The sequence below is a fragment of the Electrophorus electricus genome, chromosome 7, assembly GCF_041902795.1.
Source record: "Electrophorus electricus isolate QZ-2024a chromosome 7, ASM4190279v1, whole genome shotgun sequence".
Classification (NCBI taxonomy): domain Eukaryota; kingdom Metazoa; phylum Chordata; class Actinopteri; order Gymnotiformes; family Gymnotidae; genus Electrophorus; species Electrophorus electricus.
Genome location: NC_137503.1, coordinates 33266390 through 33287500, shown reverse-complemented (window position 1 = coordinate 33287500; position 21111 = coordinate 33266390). Strand labels below are relative to the sequence as shown.

Here is a 21111-nt window from a genome sequence, read left to right as displayed (position 1 = left end):
TTTCTAGTACTGTACAATTCTGAAGTGTTTATTTGTTAAAGTAAGGAAAAGTGGTGCAGGGAATCCAGAGTTAAAACGATGCTTTCACTCAACGTATCCGACCTCTTAAAAAATGAATCGGAAATGTTTGAGTGTTTTCTTTGTATTTTACGACAAAGGACAATAGCTGTTATGTCTGACAGGTAAACACCATGTGTGTTTCTGCTGCAGGTGGAATGATAAAAACACCTGCATGCAGTACACCGTGTTCTGTATGCCAGAGATCTCACCTTCCAAAGTCTACATCCTGAGGAGAGCGACTGATCCAAACAGGTATTTGTCCCTCTCTGGTTTTCATATCTGATGATATAATCTTTATCTAGAAAATTAAAACAGTTCTGTGCTGTTCGGACACATCTGTATCAGGGTATTGGGCAAAAGGAATCCGTATTCTCTACCTCATCTACCTGAGCTAGTCATAGACCTCTATAGTAAGAGTGTTCTGTGTGTGTGTGTGTGTGTGTGTGTGTGTGTGTTAGAGCTGTCCTCAATGGCCTGGTGGCCATAGACCTGAACACTCCTCTCAACTCCAGTATTGATGATGAAGCACCTGTAGCGGAACCTGTGTGAGTTTCTTTAATGAGTTAAAACAAAAAAAAAAATCAACCTTGAACTAAAATTAAGTGCATTTGTATTAAACTGTAATTAATTGATGTCGTCTCTCTCTTAATGTGGTAGTGATCGCTCCTATAGTTGCCTTGATGCCCGTCTCTATGACGACGAGACATTGACTGTAGTGTTGCAATGCTTGGAGGGTGATGAGAATAGACTCCGCCTCCTTGCTCAGCTTCCCCTTGGTGCCGCCCTCAGCTGTGAGGAAGTATTTGCCTGGGACCCCGCCCTCCGGTACCACCCACCTGGAGCATAGCAACCACAATCACCTTTTCTCTTAAATACACCTGATCTAGACTTCATATTGTGAATGTCACACTTAGCCCTTTTGTTTTTTATTTTTTGTCATGTAACTACAACTTTATTTATTTTAAACTCCACACCAGGAATTCTCACTGTAGCTGTGTTGTGCACACCAGGCTAGACCAGCAGACGGAGGGGATCCCTGTGCAGGCGCTGACCTGGGGGAACCAGAGCAGAGACCTGGAGAACATGAAGGCGTGCTTTGTAGCTGTGAATGGCATCCGCAAAGTGGCCTGTGTGGTGAGAACCTGCTTCTGTTACCGTGTTTGTTTATGTATTTAATCTCATTTTGCAGAGAAAAGTGACTACCTTTCAGATAAACACACACACTCGTCACATAAGATCAGTTTTACCTGTGGAGGTGGGGTAAAGTACTTGTGTAAAAGTGGCTTTAGTTCTGTCTGAATCCACCATGTCGGTCATTTTTGCAGACTGTGCTCCTACGTCACTAAAGACTCCTGTGCCTTTTGTCTGCTGTGAAATAGAAATACCTCCAGGTTATTTAATCCTGTGCCAATTGCCATGGCAGTAAATATTCCATCATATTCTGTCCCACAGGAGTTTTTGTACTTTTTGTCAAGCATGGAAGCATTCGAGGAAACATTTAGTAGCGTTATAAGCTTTGGTATTTATTCATGAAAAGGCCTTTTCAGAGCAGCTACACGTCTGGTAGCTTGAGGTCAATTCTACTAGATGTATGTAGTCTCCTAATGGCCAGACCCAGTTTATTGTTGCTATAACTGGTTTTATTAAATCTAAAGTAGGCAAGTGAATTGTCCTGGTTCATAAAAGCCAGAGATGCATAATGTTTAATATTTCATGCAGAAATAATGTGTTGCAGTTGTGACCAGCAAACGTTATGCATTACATGTGGCTTTTACAGTTATGCCAGAATTGAGCAGCCACTCCCATCTGACATTTCTACAGATTTCTTATCCTGTGAGAATTGGTCATAAACATTTAGAGGTCTTGTGGTAAAATTACTCCAGAAAACTAATACTGCCAAGTGGTGCCTTTTGACTCCTATCATTTTATTATTTTGTGAATCCATTATTGTCACTGGGTAAGAAACACTTTTTTTCTTCAACATTTTATTTGATTATTGTAAGGTTCTCGTTATTTCACATACATATGCATTTGTGTGTGCTGTATGATTAGTGTGTGCATGTTAATGGAAACTGCCATTATGTTTATTAGTATTGAACAAATCATGTGTACTTGTGTTTTACTCACACAGCTGAGTTCAAACTTGCGTCACGTCCGCGTGTTTGAGATGGACGTGGAGGATGAGGAGGACGAAGAGAGGGCTGATGAATCACAGGACATCAGTTCAGACCAGGATGGATTGGAGGTGACCTCACCCAATCAGGGAGCAGCAGGGGGAGGAGTCGATGAAGAGGGCGGGGCAAAAGCTTGTGAGGAGATGGGGGAGTTGCCTGGGGAAACCCTGGATCAGACATCAGGGTCTGATACGCTATGACATTTAACACTGATGTCAAGGCCCTTTTACGTCCTTGCGCTGGACTTGCAACCTACCATCACCTAACATGATGATAAAACAACTGAATAATGTTTTGGGTTTTTGTTTTTTTAATATACAAAATGCATCTTACTGCAAGGGCGTGCGCTCTTTTGAAAATAAAGTGAGATATTTAAAGGTGTTTTGTTAATCTGGTTCCTGTGGTTTAGTGTTGCAGTCTGTCTGTCAGAGGGTTTGTGTCGGGGTGGGTCAGTGGTGGATGCTTTGTCCTGCCCTGACACCTGATTCAACGTGTGTATTGGTTATAAAGCCGTCCTGAGTTGAGCACGGGCTGTGTTCTGAACCTAACAGGCTGGTTTGTGTGTTTGTGTTTTGTTTTTTTGTTTTTTTTAATTGGCTTGACTTGATAGATATGTTTTAAAGTGGGGAAATAGCTAAAGTACATCTGAGTGATTTGACATTAGCGTGCAAAAGTATAAAGGGCTGAAGTACCTTTTGGAGAATTAGTGATCAATATTTAAAAAAAACATAGCTCCATTTGAATATTCAACAAAATATTTAGTGTGTGTGTGAGAATCCTCTCTCCCGTCCTGTGCGTTTGGCGGCGTGCGCTGGGACTGATGATGTCATTGCTGGGCTCCGTTAGAGCGAGGGGTCACCGCCCCGCGTGACCCTGACCGCTGGAACTGCCCCCAACCTCCTCTTCCCTCCTCGTTTCCTCTTTCAGTCTCCGGTATGTCGCCGGTCTTCCGTATATGTGACGGTTGCTTCACGGCCCCGGTGTTTTATAGGCGCGTTCACGTGGCGCGTCGCTTACCGCCCCCCCCCCCCCCCCCCCCCCCCAAAAAAAAAACCGTGCTCGTCACCATTGTGCGTGATGACGTGTCACACCTCGCGTTCACAGTCAGGCGCTGGACGGTGAAGATGGCGGCGGAGCTCCCCGTGTGCGCCACCGCTCGGGGGAGATGACGACGAAACGTCCGAGAACTTACTTTACCGTCGCGGTGTTGGCAGCGTGCACATAGGACGCGTGTCGGGGACACACCCGAGGACTTATCGACTCGGTAGAAGTCAGAATCCACGTAGTTTCGGGAGAGGGAGGAGGCTGCGTCGTGCGTTGACCATGGAGGACATCAACTCGAACATCAACGCGGACCTGGAGGTGAGGAAGCTCCAGGACCTCGTCAAGAAACTCGAGCAGCAAAACGAACAGCTCCGCAGCCGCTCCGCCCTGCTGCCTGCGTCCGGGGCCAGACCTCTCAGTGCCGGATACGACACGCCGCTGTCGGCGGGGGCAGCGGCGGGTCTCGCCGCGTTGGCCGGGGTGGGGTTCGCCTCGACGAGGGGCTACGGGGGGCTTCTGGAGAACTCTCGCTGTGCGAGCCCCAGGCGCTCGTACCACGGGGGCTGTGGCGTGAGCTACGCCGGCGAGGACGCTTCTCCCGCCACGGCGCACACCGGCGTGCCCTCGTATTACCGCGACACTGTGGGTTTTCCCGAGGACGGCGACACTTCGGTGTTGGACGAGGTGGAGATCCTCGATCTTGAAGATATGGACTGTCTGAACGAGGATGAAGACAGCTGGTGAGTAAACGGCGGGGCAGGGTTACATCCCTGTGGGGAATGTGCCGGAGAGGCGGAACCCCACACTCTGACGGGCTTGAGTTTGACAGGCCGACGGCCCGGCGCGACCTCTTTCAGGTACCGGGGAGCCGCTACAGAAAACGGGACGCGTTGTTCCGCTTAAAAGTGGGCGCCGTTGCGGCGCTTGTGTGTAATGTGTAGTGCAGCTGATATTAGTGCTTGGTGTCGAGACGTCCCGATCCACTTCTTTTTCATATCACAGCTGATGCCTTTTCCGGGTGTCGTCTGCGTAATGTCACTCCCTGAATGCGGACCGAAGGAAGTCCCTCCTGCGCGCTGTTCCGAGCGCAACAGATGGCCGACGAAGCCAAACGTGCCTTCAACGTGAAGAGCAGCTCTGAATAGGGTGGTTTTCACTTGGTTTCTGCAGTTTCAGTACCCGTTGTGTCGGCCGAGCTATATAGATATTCTGTACTGTGTGTGTGTGTATATATATAGAGAGAGAGATATAGATAAAATGTACTGTATTTTGTCCTGCTCCATAACTGGCATGTATGAAGCAATGGGACCGACGTCTGTTGTGTAGGAATCGCCTGAATTCGCGAATTCGAAACAAAAATCATTCGTTATCATCGCAAACCCCTGTCTTTTACATTTTGTTGGCCCTCCATTACACTGTGCTCCTGTGAGCCTTTAACCAGCTATGACCGTCGTAAGGTTACGTTCACCCGTTTTAAAGCACCGTGCAGGCTATTTTCAGGAGACTCTGCCTGTTGTGCGTGCTGTTGTTCTTGGCCAGTTTACAGCTGACGTTCTTGTTCTGTGAAGGCTTGCGGGACAGTTATCCTGAGAACACGCACAGCTGTTAGGTAGTGTCTCAGTCCTGAGTCCAACAAAAAGCCCTTGTCCTGAAGGCAGTACTCGAGACAGTCCCATCCCAGAAAGCCACACGACGGGACGCAGCTGTCCCACGGCACAGCGGATGGGTCTCCCACAGCACGCCCGCCGCCACAGGCCGTTTGTGAGGCTTCAGAGGTCGTGGCGTTGCTTTTAGTGATTTGTTGACGTATGGCTGTTTTATGCCCCCTGTGGCAGATAGCAGGGTGCTTTTGAAAGACACGGTACAGAGTTGTCTCTTTGGGAGGGAGCCGGAGACCTAGACCGCAGCTTAATACAGCGCTGTTGAGGAGTCTGCCTGTCCGAGGGTGGGGAAACCCCGTACTCTTCTGTCCTACTATGGTCAGAGCGGACAAGGACTCACCGATGAGATCACCGATTAGATCAACGATGAAATTTAAAACCTTTTCTGTCAGATTGCACATTAAGGCTTTGACTGCTGTCAGCATGAAATGCGATGTATTCGCTAATAGGAAGTGGGACAGCTTAATGAAGATGATCGCTTCTCGGCCAGTCTGAAGGAAGGTGAGGTACATAACGGATGAAAAAATCTTGCGACCGTAATAATGTTTCTGTTGATCGTAAAGCTTCGTTACAGTAGTTGTGGTTTTGACGGTGCTGTTGCCTCTGTGATCCGATAGCTGGCTTATGTTCCGGATGTCGTCACACAGTCATGTGGTCGGGTGCGCTGAAGAGGTCAGCCAGACGGCCTGACCTGACTGCGTTGGCGTGCAAGCATGTTAGAGCTGCATACTTGGCTACAGTTCGTCCGTCTCAGTGCAGTGGGATTAGGCTCGGAGCTGGCCTCTGTCATACACTCCTGCTGTAATCCCAAAGTAGGCTGCTACCTGACTGGATGCATGCGGGCATCTGCTGTCCTGACATCTGAAGTCTTTCAGTAGTGGTGGTTTTCTTTGGAGGGGGTGTCCCTGTAAGTCAGACTGATGCCGGAGCTCTTGGGTGTGTCAACCCTGGCGGACCTTCTCCCTCCTCTCTGTAGAAGATGGAGCATATTACTATTTCCTTCTGTCTCTTCATCCTCTGGTTTCTCTCTCTCTCTCTCTCTCTTTCTCTCTCTGTCTTTTTCTCTTCTCAGTGTTGCTCTCTACATCATAATAGTGTGTGAAGTTCAAACTCTGTACTGATGCATTCCCTTGCACATTGTCTATTACCTATTAAACACACTGGTTTGTTGCTGGAGTGAGTGGTCATTTGTCCACTGTAACCTGTAACTGATGAAATGCTTGTAGCTGTTTTGTACGCTGCCATCGAGTAATGAAGTTATGCTTTGACCTCTAATGACATTCATGTGACGGGTCATAAAATGTTGCTGATCTGCTTGTCCTGGTCCGTGCCGAAGTGAACAGCTTTCAGTCAGATTATCAGTATATTTATTCTCATTTTGTTTTAACTAATCCAGTTTTAGGCGCCTCGCTGAATATTGGAGGAACGTGTAAGACGTTTGTTAAATATGTGCATTAATACACCATGTTCACCCCCTCTTGTTTCTGTGAAGGGGAGGATTGTGTACTATTCTTGCATATTTAACAAGTCGTAGGGAACCGTGTGTGTGTAAGACAGAACTACGATTAGTCGTTTCTGTTTGTGAAATGATATTTTAAAAAGCTGTAAAATGGGAAGCAGAAAATGATCCCACATCAGTATTTATGCTCCGTGACATTTCTAAATGTGGGTACTTTTGCTCTTGGTCTGCATGCTATGCCATTTTTATGACAGAACAAGCGAACTTAAGTCTGTGTGTGTGTGTGTCTGTGTGTGTGTGTGTGTGTGTGTCTGCGTGCATGCGCGCTCTTCCAGGTTGTATGAGGCGAAGCTGAACAGCCCCCTCCAGAAGGCCCTCAGCCCTGTGGTGTGGTGCAGACATGCGCTGGATAACCCCAGCCCTGACATGGAGTCTGCTAAACGCTCCCTCCTCCACAGACTCGACCTCACCATGTCAGGTACCTCGCTGTCTCCACCCGAGCTCTGCGCTGTGGTCTGACTCTTGCTGGGTGTGGGTGTATGTGTGTGTGTGTGGGGGGGGGGGGTGTGGATGTGTTTCAGCTCCGGACTAAGTGTCTGCACATTCATCTGTGTGCGTGTGTCTGTTCTAACCCTCTATTTCAGACACAGAGCGTTCACACTAACCCCGGCACCATTGCATAGGCTTTACACTCATTCGCACATGCACACACATTTATGGTTAATTGTTCAGCACCAACGCGCACCATAAATCGCTCGCTGACATGTTTCCATACATAAAGTTTTCTTGTTGGTGAGCTTGTTGCCTTTATTTTAATTTCTTTAGTTTGTTGCTCTTATGGGATATGAATTCTGGGTGTGTGCTGGAAGGTTTGTGTGTCTGCAAGACATAGACAGGGATCAGTCAGAGTGGTCCTGCCCATCACACTCAGCAGCCTGAGCCAGAAGCCTGTGACCTTGAGACTTCATCGTCCCTGGTGAATCCACTACATTCTCAAAATCTGTGGATCTGAGGGATTTCTCCGTCCTCTGGCTTGTGGCCAGAGGGAGTGGTGTAGAGAGGGCGAGTAGGTGGTAGACCTTTAACCCACAGGCTTCTACACAGCCAGCTTACACAGCGATAGCTGGTTAGGGGTAATGATCCGTAGGACAGCAGAGAACGCCGACCAGTGGTGGTGTTGAAGCACTTCCAGGCTCTCTGTTCATTCAGCAACAAGAGAGATGGGTTCACAAGGATCCTTCACAATCGGAGCCTGGGGCTGGTGCCCCGGATCAGCCCTGTTTAGCGGCTGCAGGGTGTCTTGTGTGCTCCACACGTGTTTCTGCGTCCTTGGGGACACGTTCCCAAAGAGGGTTTTGGTTCCTCTTGTTGTGTTTTTTGCTTACCGACTTGGTTTCGTCCTCCGTCCCTTTTGTAACGTGAAAAGGGTGTGTGTGTGTGTGTGTTTGTGTGTGACCACACATTTCACCCAGAAGACCCGGTTTCAGGGTTCTTAGCCAGGTGAGGTCACTACCCTCTGCCTTCACCAGACAGAGAGTCTGGCTTTACACCCAGAGGTCTTTAAGGGTAGCTCTGACAGGCAAGGTTGTTCGGGCCAGTCTGGTCTGCTGCGCTGCTATAACCCTTTTACTTTGTCTCTCCTAAAATGTCCAGAGACCAACCAGGTGTGTGTGTGTGTGTGTGTGTGTGTCTCCATGGTTACTGGTCTCTAGACATTTTCACCGGTGTCTGACATGTAAACAGTGACGTGGTCCTGTTCCAAGCACCATGGTTACGTAACTCACTGGAGACAAACAGGACAAAATGTAGAGATGTGAATCTCAGTAGCAGGTCACCATACAGTTCATTAGTGAGATTACTGAATTTTGGATTCGGCCTAATCTGGATAATTAGACACTTTAGAACACATTTATTCAGTATTTTCTAATTGTTCTGTGTCTGTACAGGGAATGTGTGACTTTGTTCGGGTCAAAAAATGCACAGATGCAGTTTTACACACCCATTTACATGCTATGATGTACCGCTTTTGTTTTTACAAAGCTTTTATTTGTTAAGATCATGAATAATTGATGAGCTCTGCTCCGATTGGCTGGTTTAGAATGAGGCATCATGATGGCATACAATTAACAGGTCAAAATCAATCGCTGTCTTAATGTGAGGAGTGATCTATGGCGCGTTTAGACATACAGCACTGCTCCCTAGTAACTTAGATAACGTTGCCTGTACTAGCAAGCTGAACACTTGCTTTCAATTTTCGACAAAAAAAAGCTTGTTGGCTATGAAACTTTCAGTATAAGATGATCTGGCCTAGCTTCAACCGACGAAAAGTTGCCAATTCGTGGAGCTGTGGATAGCTAGCCACTTACAGGTGGCTGCTGAGCTTGTGGTGTCAGTACAGTTGGGACGCGCTCTCACAGTGTCAGATGCTGGGTGAGACCTTCACGATATCGTCTCATGTTTGAGAGGCTGTGAGAAGTGCGGAGCAAGCCAGCGACCTGTCTGGGGCCGTGTGGAGCAGGAGTGTCTCGTGCTTGTGTTTCCACGTCATCGTTTTTGTTCACAGTACAGAACTGTTGACGGTTCGGCTGTTCGTGGAGTAGAACGTGGGCCGGCGTGAGAAATATTAGTCGGGGTGAACTGAACGGGGTTGGTCAACCATGCCAAGTTAGCTCAGGCTTAATAAAAAGGAGAAACAGACTGATGCGTCTTATGTGAAGTAATGACTTGAAAACTCATTCTTATGTCAAACTAGCACATCTTTGTCGAGTGTGTGTCCGTGTGTGTCCGTCCAGGCCTGCTGCTTGGTTTCCTTTAGCGTAAGGAGGACCTCCTGCAAACAGAGGGCGCTGTGCACTGAAACACCTCATACTTCAAATCCTTGTTATCTCTGTAGTCTTATCAGGATCCCGCTAATGCAGAACGCGCACATCTGCTGGGAATGACCAGGACTCTTCGGTTCTCTGTCTCTCACATCTCCTCACTTTCCTTTCCTCCATCTGTGTTCTTTCCTCTTTCTCGTTCCCTGGTCTCTCATTCCCTCCTCCCTGTCCTCCTTCTCCTGATGTGACGCGCCATGTTGCTCCCGTGCGTCTCCCTTCCTCTCCCCATGCCCCGCCGTTCCTCCACAGCCCGGTCCTTCAGTACCCGGGCTTCTCCTTCGGGCATCTCCTCACACTTGAGTCAGGAGGGGTGGAACAGCTGATGCAGTGATCTGGGCAGTGTTTTAAGGGGCTGTGATTGACAGGTGAAGATTAACAGAGGCTCCGCCTCCCCTAATGAGCTGTGTGGAGGTTTAATCTACTTTGTGTCCTCGGGGCTGTACAGAACTGTGCCTGACCCTTTCCAGTTCATTCAAGCTGGCCATTCAGTCAAATCCATGTTCCTTTCTAATCCGTGTTCCGTTCTAGCGTGTGTTCTGTTCTTATACGGGTTCCGTTCTAGCATGTGTTCTGTTCTAGTCCTTTGTAATGTGTTCCAGTGCGTGTTCTGTACTAGTGTGGGTTCTGTTGTTATACAGGTCCTTATAGAGGTTCTCATGTAGGTTCTGTACTAGTGTGGGTTCTGTTGTTATACAGGTCCTTATAGAGGTTCTCATGTAGGTTCTGTACTAGTGTGGGTTCTGTTGTTATACAGGTCCTTATAGAGGTTCTCATGTAGGTTCTGTTCTAGTGTGGGTTCTGTTGTTATACAGGTTCCTATAGAGGTTCTCGTGCAGGTTCTGTTCTAGTGTGGGTTGTGTTCTCTGTCTCACACACACACACACACACACACACACACACACACACACACACACACACAAACATGGTTAGTCAGGGTATTGTAATGTCTTCCGTGAGCCAAACTGTCTGCTTCACTGGAATGGAAAGACCCTCACTGTCCCTGGAAAGAATGGCTCCTTAGGTTTGGGATTTGGCTGTGTGTGTGTGTGTGTGTGTGTGTGTGTGTGTGTGTGTGTGTGTGTGTGTGTGTGTGTGTGTGTGTGTGTGTGTGTGTGTGTGTGACATGGCTAAAAAATGCAGTACCTTCCCAGGACATGACACATTTTATGATAGGATATTTATGACCCAGCGTTTTGACCCAGTGTTTTCTGCAGGTTGTTCTCTTCACTGGTGATTTGAACAGACACAGTTCCTCAGTGATCCAGCTGGACTGAGGCTCTTTAAGGACATTTTGAGGTTGTTACTGGTGTATTAGGTGTCCACATGGTGTGGTGAGCATCCATGTGGTGTGTGAGGTGGTGTTAGGCGTCCACATGGTGTGTGAGGTGGTGTTCGTTGACCTGTGGGTGGATACATAACAGGTTAGATGATCTCTGGTGTGAGGGTGGTTGTTTTAGGGATGAGTCTATTTCTGTCTGTACTTCTCGAGAGAGAGAACGAGAGAGACACACACAGAGAGAAAGACACAGTCCTGTCCACCATCAAAGAGCTGGTGTCTGTTGTTTCTGTGTGTGTTGACGCTCACTTGTCTCTAAATTAGAAATGTCGGTTCATTTTGTGTTCGACTGACCTTTGGTGCTGCAAGACAGAGCTCCATCTTTCTGGTCTGAAACATGCAAATAGAAATAGACCACTCTGTCAGACAGGTCAGAGGTCAGGGTCCACATCCCACACAGCTTTGCAGCAAGAGGTTGGGTGGACATGTCACTCCTCTGGGATTTATATTAAATGTAATCTTATTTAAATCTACGTAGATTCAATGTTATTTACGTAGATTACAATGTTATTTAAAAACTCAGCATGGAAAAGTTTTGTTAAGTTTGTGTCGTCGAGAACATTGAATCTGTGGGGAGTGAGAAGAGAGGTTAGATTGCCCGCGAGACCGCCAGTTAGACGGGCTGCATACGCATCAGTGCTGACAGAAATAGCTTTAATAAGCGTTACTCTAATTAGTGTCTATCTGTGTTAAAGACCCCCTGCCCAGACTGTCTGTGTCTGTACGTTGTCACTACAGGAGTGTTGTCTCATGTAACATTAAACACAAGGATGTTAACAGAGAGAGAACCGAAAGCTGCCAAGCTAACGAGGTGGAGACTTACAGGAGTCGGAAAACTGGTAAAGATCTAGATACGTGCCGTGGAAAAACCACCCAGGAGAGGACTGGTCCCTCCTGACCCTGTGGAGGGGAGTGTGTGTGTGTGTCCCCGGACCCTAACTGATATGTAGACCTGTCTCTTCAGCCGTTCAGCAGAGTGGGGCATACTGGAAAGTCTCAAGAGAAAGTGTGTGTGTTTGCTGTTTGCATGTGGTTGATCTCTAAGGAAGGCTGTATCGAGGGTGTATGGTTAGGACGGAGTAAGAGATGAATAGAACACGTGGGCAGAGGAAGAGGGAGGAGTGTGAATGATGGAGAGAGTGAGAGACGGACAAGTAGGAAAGGAACCCCCCCCCCCCACACACACACAAACCATGACAACACACGCACACAGGGTGGATTATGAGTGTGTCCACAGCCAGGGGATCCCATTATCCTCTCCAGTGTCCTCAGGGAGCAGAGTGCTGGTCTGACCTGCATTAGACATGTGAAGTCCTCCAGTCTACAGTACAACACAACACCCACACCATGACAACACACCCACACCATGACCACACACCCACCCACACCATGACCACACACCCACCCACACCATGACCACACACCCACCCACCCACACCATGACCACACACCCACCCACCCACACCATGACCACACACCCACCCACCCACACCATGAGCACACCCACACCATGAGCACACCCACACCATGAGCACACCCACACCATGAGCACACACACACCCCATGACCACACCCACACACACCATGACCCCACCCACACCATGACCACACCCACACACACCCACACCGACACCACACCCACACCATGACCACACCCACACACACACACACACCACGAACACACACACACACCACGAACACACACACACACACCACGAACACACACACACACACCACGAACACACACACCACGAACACACACACCACGAACACACACACACACACACACACACCACGAACACACACCACGAACACACACACACACATCATGACCACACACACACACATCATGACCACACACACACACATCATGACCACACACACACACACATCATGACCACACCCACACCATGACCACACACACACACACCGACACCACACCCACACCGACACCACACCCACACACACTCACACCGACACCACACCCACACCGACACCACACCCACACCGACACCACACCCACACACCCACACCGACACCACACCCACACACACCCACACCGACACCACACCCACACACACCGACACCACGAACACACACACACCCACACCACGAACACACACACACCCACACCACGAACACACACACACCCACACCACGAACACACACACACCCACACCACGAACACACACACACACACCACGAACACACACACACACACACACACACACACACACACACACACACACACACCCCATGACCACACACACACCCCATGACCACACACACACCCCATGACCACACACACACCCCATGACCACACACACACCCCATGACCACACCCACCCACACCCCATGACCACACCCACCCACACCATGACCCCACCCACACCATGACCACACCGACAACACACCCACACACACCCACACCGACACCACGAACACACACCCACACACCACGAACACACACACACACACACACACACCACGAACACACACACACACACACACACGCACGCACCATGACAACACAAACCATTAAAACACAAACCACTAAACGCAACGCAACATGCCACACTGTTAAGGGCCAGTAGTGATTTCTCCCATCATCCAGACCTCAGGCCTACGCTATAAACTGTTATAGCTACATGCTGTGGTGATATTTACTGAATGGATACATTGAGGCAAACAGCAGTGTGAGTGTGTGTTTGTGTGTGTAGAAGTGGTCTTTGTTCTCCTATGAGTTGAATAGGTCATATTATTTACTGCACAGATCAAGGGCGTCTTTCTCTAAGGGAACTACCAATGTGCTCTAATAGACTCAGGGGATGATCAGCACAACATCCACTTCACACACACACACACACACACACACACGTGTGTGTGTGTGTATATATACACACACATTTGGCAGAGTGGTGTCTGAGTGTCTGCTCATTATGTGTCATGTGTGTTTGTTTAATATGCCGTGTGTTGTCGGTCTGGTAATCTGGTAATTTTACTTATTCCTTATAAAACCCACTCCTTCCCCCCAGCAAATAAGCGGCGGAGTCTATATGGCAGCAGCTACACCTCTCAGGTGGGCTACGGAAGCCCCTACAGTCCAAACGCAGCAGGCAGTCCGTACAGCAGTGGCTTCAACTCGCCTTCGTCCACGCCCTGCAGAGTGCCCATCGTCAGGCAACTCGTACTGCCTGGGAGTGCAGGTGAGCCACGTTCATAGAGTCTCAGCGCTGCCCCCAGTGCAAACAGCATGGGTGTTACTGGCCTTAGGCCTAGCATTACCTGGGTATTGTGTGTGTGTGTGTGTGTGTGTGTGTGTGTGTGTGCAGGCTACCAGCGGGGTCCGGCGGACAGGAACCCCCCAGCAGTGAGCCCCCAGTCGTCAGTGGACAGTGAACTGAGCACATCTGAGATGGACGAAGACTCTGTGGGCTCCTCCACCACCTACAAGCTCAACGATGTCACCGATGTGCAGATCCTCGCACGCATGCAGGAGGAGAGTGAGTACCCCCCCCCCATGGATCATCAACCGCTTCTCCATTACGACCACAGCGTTTGTGCAGCTGTCGGATCTGTGCTCTGCTCATGTGGTCTGGTGGAGTCATCTCTCTGTGCTCATCCGTTATGGTCTGGATGTTAGGGTATCATGGCAAAAAGGAGAGTAGCTTCCACTCAGCAACAACTAGCTCAGAATGACTCATTACCTTTAGGAATTACCGCACCGTACTGGTAGTGTGGCTGAGGCATTCGTTTAAAATGGTCCGTGTTATGGCTTGCGTGCCAAACAAGTGACTCATTGGTAGTGACTCAGAACTGAGTGTGTAATGTTGGTTAACAGACATGGCTGTGATTGGTCACTGTCATTTAACTGCTAGTAAATCCTGATACAGTTTGTAAAGATGACAGTCGTTATACTCTGTCAAACGTGGTCTAATCATTTATCCATCATTATCCACCGAACATAGCAACCCTGGTGTTTGCTAGCTAGTCCGTAGTGGTGTAAACCAGTCGCTCTTCTCCACATCCACATAATGATCTCTCCATTCGTGTGTGGAGGAGAAGATTTACCATCCAGACCAAGTTGATGCTTGAGTGACTCTTCAAGAATCGATTTGTGAGGGTCTCTCGATCTGCACACGTGGAGACTAAATAAAATCACAAAGAAACAGCTATTAAGACCTGACCCCAGGACACCATGTATATTTAATCCCTTTTGGGTAGGACGACAGTTACAGTTCTCATAATCTTCCACCCCATTAAACAGTTACATGTCTCACAGCTGAGACACTCTCTGTTATGTTACAGTTTCTTTCCCATAGTTTCTCTCTCTCTCTCTAGTGCTTTATAATGCCCTGTAGTGTGGGTAGCACCCCCCCCTCACATTATCCCACGTCCCCCAGGTCTGCGGCAGGACTACGCTGCCACAGCGTCCCGTCGCAGCTCGGGCTCGTCCTGCCAGTCCCTGAGACGAGGCACGCTCAGCGACCAGGAGCTCGACGCCCAGAGCCTGGAGGACGAAGAGGAGGCGGTGCTCCAGCAGGCTCCGCCCTTCGGCCAGCACGGGCCGGGAATGGCCCGCTTCAGCCCCTCGCCCCGCCCATCGCCCCGCCCCTCGCCCCGCCATTCGCCTCGCTCGCGGTCGCCTGCCCGCTCACTGGAGTATGCCAGGGCCCCGCCCCAGCCTCCAGTCATAAGCCGTCTGCAGCAACCCCGCCTTTCGCTGCAGGGCCACGCCCACGAGCCCCATGCCAACGCCATCAAGAACGAAGGTAGGCGTGAGGCCCCAGCGCAAGAGCTGAGGGTCAAACAGGAAGGACAGGAATTCAAGCCGGGATGATGTTTTCACAACACCACTCCAGCGGGGATTTAACTGACGTTTGAACTGTATTCTTTAGGCGCATGTGTGTATGTGCAGCGTTTATGATGTCTGTGCGCGTGTGTGTGCGCGTGCGTGCGTGTGCAGAGAAACTCCGGCGCAGTCTTCCCAACCTGACGCGCTCCAGCTCGGGCTCAACCGCTGAACCCGTGAAGAACAGCCGCAGCTGCGAGTCCAACCTGCAAGTGCCAAATGGCTCTCCTCAACATCAGAGTCAGTCAGCTAGTAAGTACACACACCCAAATGCGCGTGCTGAAACGCACACAAATGCGCACACAAACATATACACACATATATACATGCACGCACACACACACACACACACACACACACACACACACATATATATATATACACACACACACACACACATATATATATATATACACACGTGTGTGTGTGTGTGTGTGTGTGTGTGTGTGTGTGTGTGTGTGTATATACATATACAGACCGCAGTCAGTCTGTCAGATACTGGAGGGTCATGCATGTATTCTTGACTGCAGCTGTCTATATATGTACACACACACAAAACGCCACAAACAGTATTTCCCCTGCAAACAACATCAGTGATGAATTCTGTAGTATTTCCTGTAACAAAGGAAAACGGCTTTTTAAACGTCTGTTGGACAGCCGCGGTCACTACACTGGCGTTTTCCTCTCTTCAACACTTCCTAACTCTCCGTGTCGTGGCTGGGCTGGAATGGGATTAATTCCTCCTCTTTTCCTGTTTCTTCCGGTCGAATTACTGATATTCACTTTAACATGGGTTTCTGTGGCTGGAGAAGCTCTCAGGAGTTACTGGCACCGCTGGACGGCGCCCGGCTCCTCTGCTCTGGGAATGAGCTGGAAGGGGACGTGCCAATCTCGCCAGTGTCGCTCCCACGCGATGACCGTCCATGCCATCCAGTTAGCAATTACACCAATTATCCGTGGCGTTCAGTTTCGTGACGCAGTATGTGCACATATAATAATTTGTACTGTGAAATGAAACTGAGATTACTGAGGAGTTACAGTATGTTCGAGTATACCGTCTCTAAGTGGAGAACGTTCGATCTGGTTGCTGGGTGACGGTTGTCACGGTGAGAACCCAAGCGACCGTGAATGCGCATGGTATCTCGGGTGGGAGAACTGCTCCATCTCTACATCCTCTCCTGCATTCATCTTCCCAGCATGCTCTCTGTCCGGAGACCCTCTCGGTTCTGGCTGAGGTCTTGGTGGTGGGGCTGTACTGCTGCCTTTGCTATGGCGCTTCCTCTCCGGGTCAAAGACTGCGCTCGTCTGTGCTCCGTCACTGCAGGCATGGCGTGGCTGTCGCACACTTCCTAGCTAAGCCTCCTCCGTCCCCGCCTCTTAACCTCGCGCCATGCTCTGATCCTGGATCAGCACGCTAGTCATGGTTACTGGATGCTGTGCCGCTGGTTCAGAGGTGAGCACTGACCTCTGACCTGCTCGTCTGTCAGCAGCGACGCACCAAAGGCTCCCCGGGCCGACGAGGGCCTCTCCGAAGCCCAAAGAGCAGCTGCAGAACCCCACATCTCTACGAGGTAACGCATGCAGCCGGCCCCGGCTGGGCCCAACACTGACCCCTAGTGGCCATCGCGGTTTGGCCTTGAACAGTCAGACGCTTGCTTATGGCCATGTCTCACCGGATAGAGGAATAACTGTGGAATTTGGATTTTTCTCATTTACTCATTTGGTAGCTTGTTAATGGCTTAACAGAAAAAAAATACCTAGAAAAAGGCCGCTGTTTACGATGTTTTGGTGATAAAGGAGGGAAGGAGGCACTGTTAGGTGTTGTGTTCCTGTACGAGTGGCTGTGTGTACGATCCTGCTGGCATCCTGTGGACCAGCAGGTGTGTGTGTTATAGTGGGACTCTTTCTCTTCACACCTTTGTTGTGGAGTTGGTTTGTCACTGCTGTGCTGTGAGCTCACCGCACACCAAGATATTACACCACATGCCTGGAAAATGTTCATGTAGGGCGTGTGTGGAACCTCAACTGTACTGACCACTGCTGGACTTGGTTCTGTGCTTCCTGCTGGACCTCATGTCAGTGATGTACCGTTCAGAATCCAAAACCAATTGAAACGTGATTTATCTGGTGTCTGCATCCAGACCTCTTAATGTTAGATCAGATTAACCAGACTAACCGGGGGGGGGGGGGGGGGGGGGTCTAGTGAGTAATTTGTACGAATGCATTTGAACCCTGGCGTCTCCTGTCTCTGCCTTTAGTTCATCTTTCGTGTTGCTTTGGAGACGAGGGAGACTTCAGTGAGTATTCACACAGGATACTGTTGCTTTTTCTATCCTGATATTTTATTGTGTGTGTGGGTGTGTGTGCACATGTTGTGTGTCCGTTTTGCCGGTAGAGGGAGATGGAGCAGACTCTGCTCTCACTGAGGATGTTTGGACATGTACAGTAATTTAGCTCTGCCCATTGAGATCATCGCAGCCTGCCCAGTGATTATTTGCATTCATTGTTTATTGGATCCTTGTGCGTTTATCTTTAATTTATTGATTTCTTATTACATGCTTGTAAAAACTGGTGTGATGTGAGTTTGTGACGTGCGCTGTTCTCGATGTACTTTATATGTACTTCTGTGCCATTACGAGGCGGTCTAGCAGGAGGTGGTTTGTGTGGGTCAGTGTTTGTCCATCTAGTGTGCTTCAGTTTGACCTCATCCATCCGTTGTGGGTTGGTGGGTTTGTTTATCCATGCATTCTGTCATTCTTTACTGGGGTTTCGTGTATGTGTCTGGAATGCTGAGTTAGTCGTGATGTAACCTCCGTCCTGGCTATTTTTCCGGGGCTCCCTTCTGCCTTTTTTCTTTTCTTGTTTTCGTCTTCCCATCTTCACGTTCCCCCTCCTCCTCCTCCTCCTCCTCTTCCTCAGTCCCCTCCAGCAGTAAGTTGCGGACTCCAGTCACCCCTTCGCCCTTGGCTCTACGGCAGCCTGTCAAGGTCGTGTCTAATCCTGGTTCAGGAACTGCCACGCCCACCCGCACCCTGGCCCCACCCCGCAGTGGTCTGCCCCGCCCCAGCGGTACTGCTGGCGGGGGTTTACCTGTGCCTCGCAGCAAACTGGCACAGCCGGTGCGCAGGTACACACACATGAACACAACACACACAGCAAATACCCCACCACTGTAACTAACCATGGCAGTTATTTATCTCTTTATAGGGGTCTTGTAGTCATGAGAACTGAGAGTGTGTCATATCAGTTAATGGTGTACCACAACCAGAGTTTACATGTAGACTTTAAATCTTGTGTCTGTGTGTGTCTGTGTGTGTCTGTGCGTGTGTGTGTGTCCTGCAGGTCTCTGCCAGCTCCACGCACCTATGGCGGCATCAGAGATGAGAGCTGGCGAGAGGGCTGCTACTGAGCATGCCCAGAAGCCTGCAAAGATGGACAGTCCTACCTGGCACTTTACCAACCGACAATTTTAAAACAAACACGCACGCAAGAGAGCCACTCAGCCTCCCCGTTCAGCAGCAGTGTGAAGAGAAGCTCATCTCAGTGGGACAGTTACATGGCTGGCCGGAGATCAGAGAATGCCAAAGAAACCAACTGAGAGCTACCCTGTCTGCCACCAGAGGGCGCCCTCACCAACCAAACAGAGTCTAGAGCGCTCAGAACCTCTGCTCCCTGCTTGACTGTTTGTTCCAACACCCTGTGCTCACTGTACTGCTCCACTCTACCGCACCCTGATAAACGAGACCCGTGTCTTTTCATTGCGTGCTTTTTTTTTCCCTCGGTAACAGGCCTCTTGCAATCCTGTGACCGAGGAATACTGGTCTATAATGGCTGTCCATAATGTTTCACTTGAACACTTCTTAAAAAACAAACAGAAACTGTCTAAATGGTGGCACAGCGTTGGACAGAATGTCTTTTCATGTCTGTGACAATTATTTATTTAGGAATTATTATTTAAAAATGCTTTTCTCCCAATATTTAGTTTGTTGGTTTGTTTATGGCTTTTTTTTAGTTTGGGATGTTGACGTCAAACCTCAACTAGCTATGTTTCCAAAGCATTTTTTGATGGCTTCATAAATGAGACTGGATATCTCTGAGAAGATTTTATTTTATCACTGTGTTTCATTTAAGAACTCTTGAGATGCAATTCAGGGTCTATCGAGAGATTTCATCACTTTCCCAACGTTAACGTTCAGAGGCTCACTCATCCAGTCACGTCACGTTGATGCGCCCTTTTCTAAATTGTATCTATATCGTGTTCCTTTATTGGGAGTTAAACTATGGTAGACCATTAGATGTTGAACTGTAATCGTTGAATTTGGTAATGTTTACTTGTGCATACTGAAAATTCTGGTGAGCATCTAGTGTGTGTGTGTGTGTGTGTGGGTGTGTGTGTGTGTGGGTGTGTGTGTGTGTGGGTGTGTGTGTGGGTGGGTGGGTGGGTGTGTGTGGGTGGGTGGGTGGGTGTCAGAGAGAGAAGTCGTAAGATGACCTTGTGATGTGTAGTGTGGTAGTTAAAAAAAACACACACCAAAAACTGAACATGTCTAATGAAAATCTCATCGTAAGAAATCATCTTCACGTGGTTGTGGGATAGTTCCTGATGGATTTGATATGAATCCCAGCCCAATACCAGTCAGTTTAAGAAAAGTCTTTCAGTTATGGGAGCCTTATTACTGGGGGGGGGGGTGCATGGGAAGTGAGGCGTGTCAGCCACAGAGCTCAGGCGCCCCCCGTTACTACGGCGATGGCGTGACGGATGCAGTAGACGGCGAGATGACGGCGCCGTTTGCCTGCAGTCCACTGACGATGCTACGTCCGATGCACGGTGATGACGTCGGCGTAGGACCATGTCAGACTGCGGAAGTGCGTTTTCAACATGAGTGCCTATAATTTATTCATTCATGCGATTGCTTTGATGTGTTTTTCTGAATTTTATTTTGTGCCAACTTCTTTTTTTTGCCAATATTTGCTTCAGGGGTCTCTGCATTTCTTGCTGGCATTTTGGCTAAAGTGTTATTATTGTTATTAACATATTATTTGGTTTTGTAATTGCTTTAATAACATTTATATTTGCCTTTTTGGAACAAAATGTATGTTATAAACGCCTTGATATTTACGAATGCGTCCTCTGGTGTGATGGGAGGCTTATTTATTAAGGCGAGGTAGCTGTGTTCAGGGGATCCCTGGAGCTGACACAGGCAGGTGCATGCTTGTGCCAGTCCGTTTTATTGACCGTTTTGTTAAAAAAAAACCCCAAAAAAACAACTTTTATATCTCCACATGATGTTTCTCAGTTTCCCCTGTAACTCACATTTCAAATAAAATGCCTAAGAGAAAATGACGGGTCTGCGGGCGTGGGGTGAGTGCCTGGCTCTCGTTCTGAGGCTGTTGTCTCCACACACTCACAGTTACAGAGAGAAATAACACGCTACTCAAGTTCCTCAGAGACATGAATGTACTGCAATGTATCAGCCATGTAACATCTGGTAAAGAAACAGGAATATAACCGTTTCTAATACCTCAGTCAAATGATTCTCTTCCCTTTCAGTCTGGGTGTAAGGGGGTGTGGGATGAAGAACCCCACTCGTGTCAGATCATGACTCCACCCTTCACTCAGAACGGACACAAAACGCTCGGGGGGGT

At 48.9% G+C, this 21111-nt stretch overlaps 2 protein-coding genes across 10 annotated transcripts in view; both read left to right on the top strand.

Annotated features, from left to right (window-relative positions):
• The window catches only part of anapc4 (anaphase promoting complex subunit 4), a 10854-nt gene extending 8230 nt beyond the window's left edge, over nucleotides 1–2624 (top strand). For both annotated transcript variants that reach the window (XM_027022645.3, XM_081716936.1), the window contains exons 24-28: nucleotides 211–312; nucleotides 519–605; nucleotides 718–885; nucleotides 1071–1194; nucleotides 2192–2624. In XM_027022645.3, coding sequence (XP_026878446.2) covers nucleotides 211–312; nucleotides 519–605; nucleotides 718–885; nucleotides 1071–1194; nucleotides 2192–2434 — 724 coding nt within the window. In that variant the 3' untranslated portion in view covers nucleotides 2435–2624. The remainder of the gene's footprint in view (nucleotides 1–210; nucleotides 313–518; nucleotides 606–717; nucleotides 886–1070; nucleotides 1195–2191) is intronic.
• A 698-nt stretch (nucleotides 2625–3322) lies between these two features.
• On the top strand, nucleotides 3323–20809 carry slain2 (SLAIN motif family, member 2). 8 transcript variants are annotated; one of them, XM_081716930.1, is made up of 10 exons: nucleotides 3323–4018; nucleotides 6734–6876; nucleotides 13649–13819; nucleotides 13946–14116; nucleotides 15017–15385; nucleotides 15580–15717; nucleotides 16953–17036; nucleotides 17724–17762; nucleotides 18385–18584; nucleotides 18808–20809. In XM_081716930.1, exons 1-10 carry the CDS (start codon nucleotides 3558–3560, stop codon nucleotides 18847–18849), a joined length of 1818 nt encoding a protein of 605 aa, XP_081573056.1. In that variant the 5' UTR covers nucleotides 3323–3557; the 3' UTR covers nucleotides 18850–20809. The 8 variants fall into 8 exon arrangements, with proteins under 8 accessions (XP_081573056.1, XP_081573059.1, XP_035380482.1 ...); XM_035524589.2 differs by having other exon boundaries at nucleotides 3325–4018; nucleotides 16956–17036; nucleotides 18385–18592; XM_035524588.2 differs by having other exon boundaries at nucleotides 3325–4018; nucleotides 18385–18592.
• The last annotated feature ends 302 nt before the right edge of the window (nucleotides 20810–21111 follow it).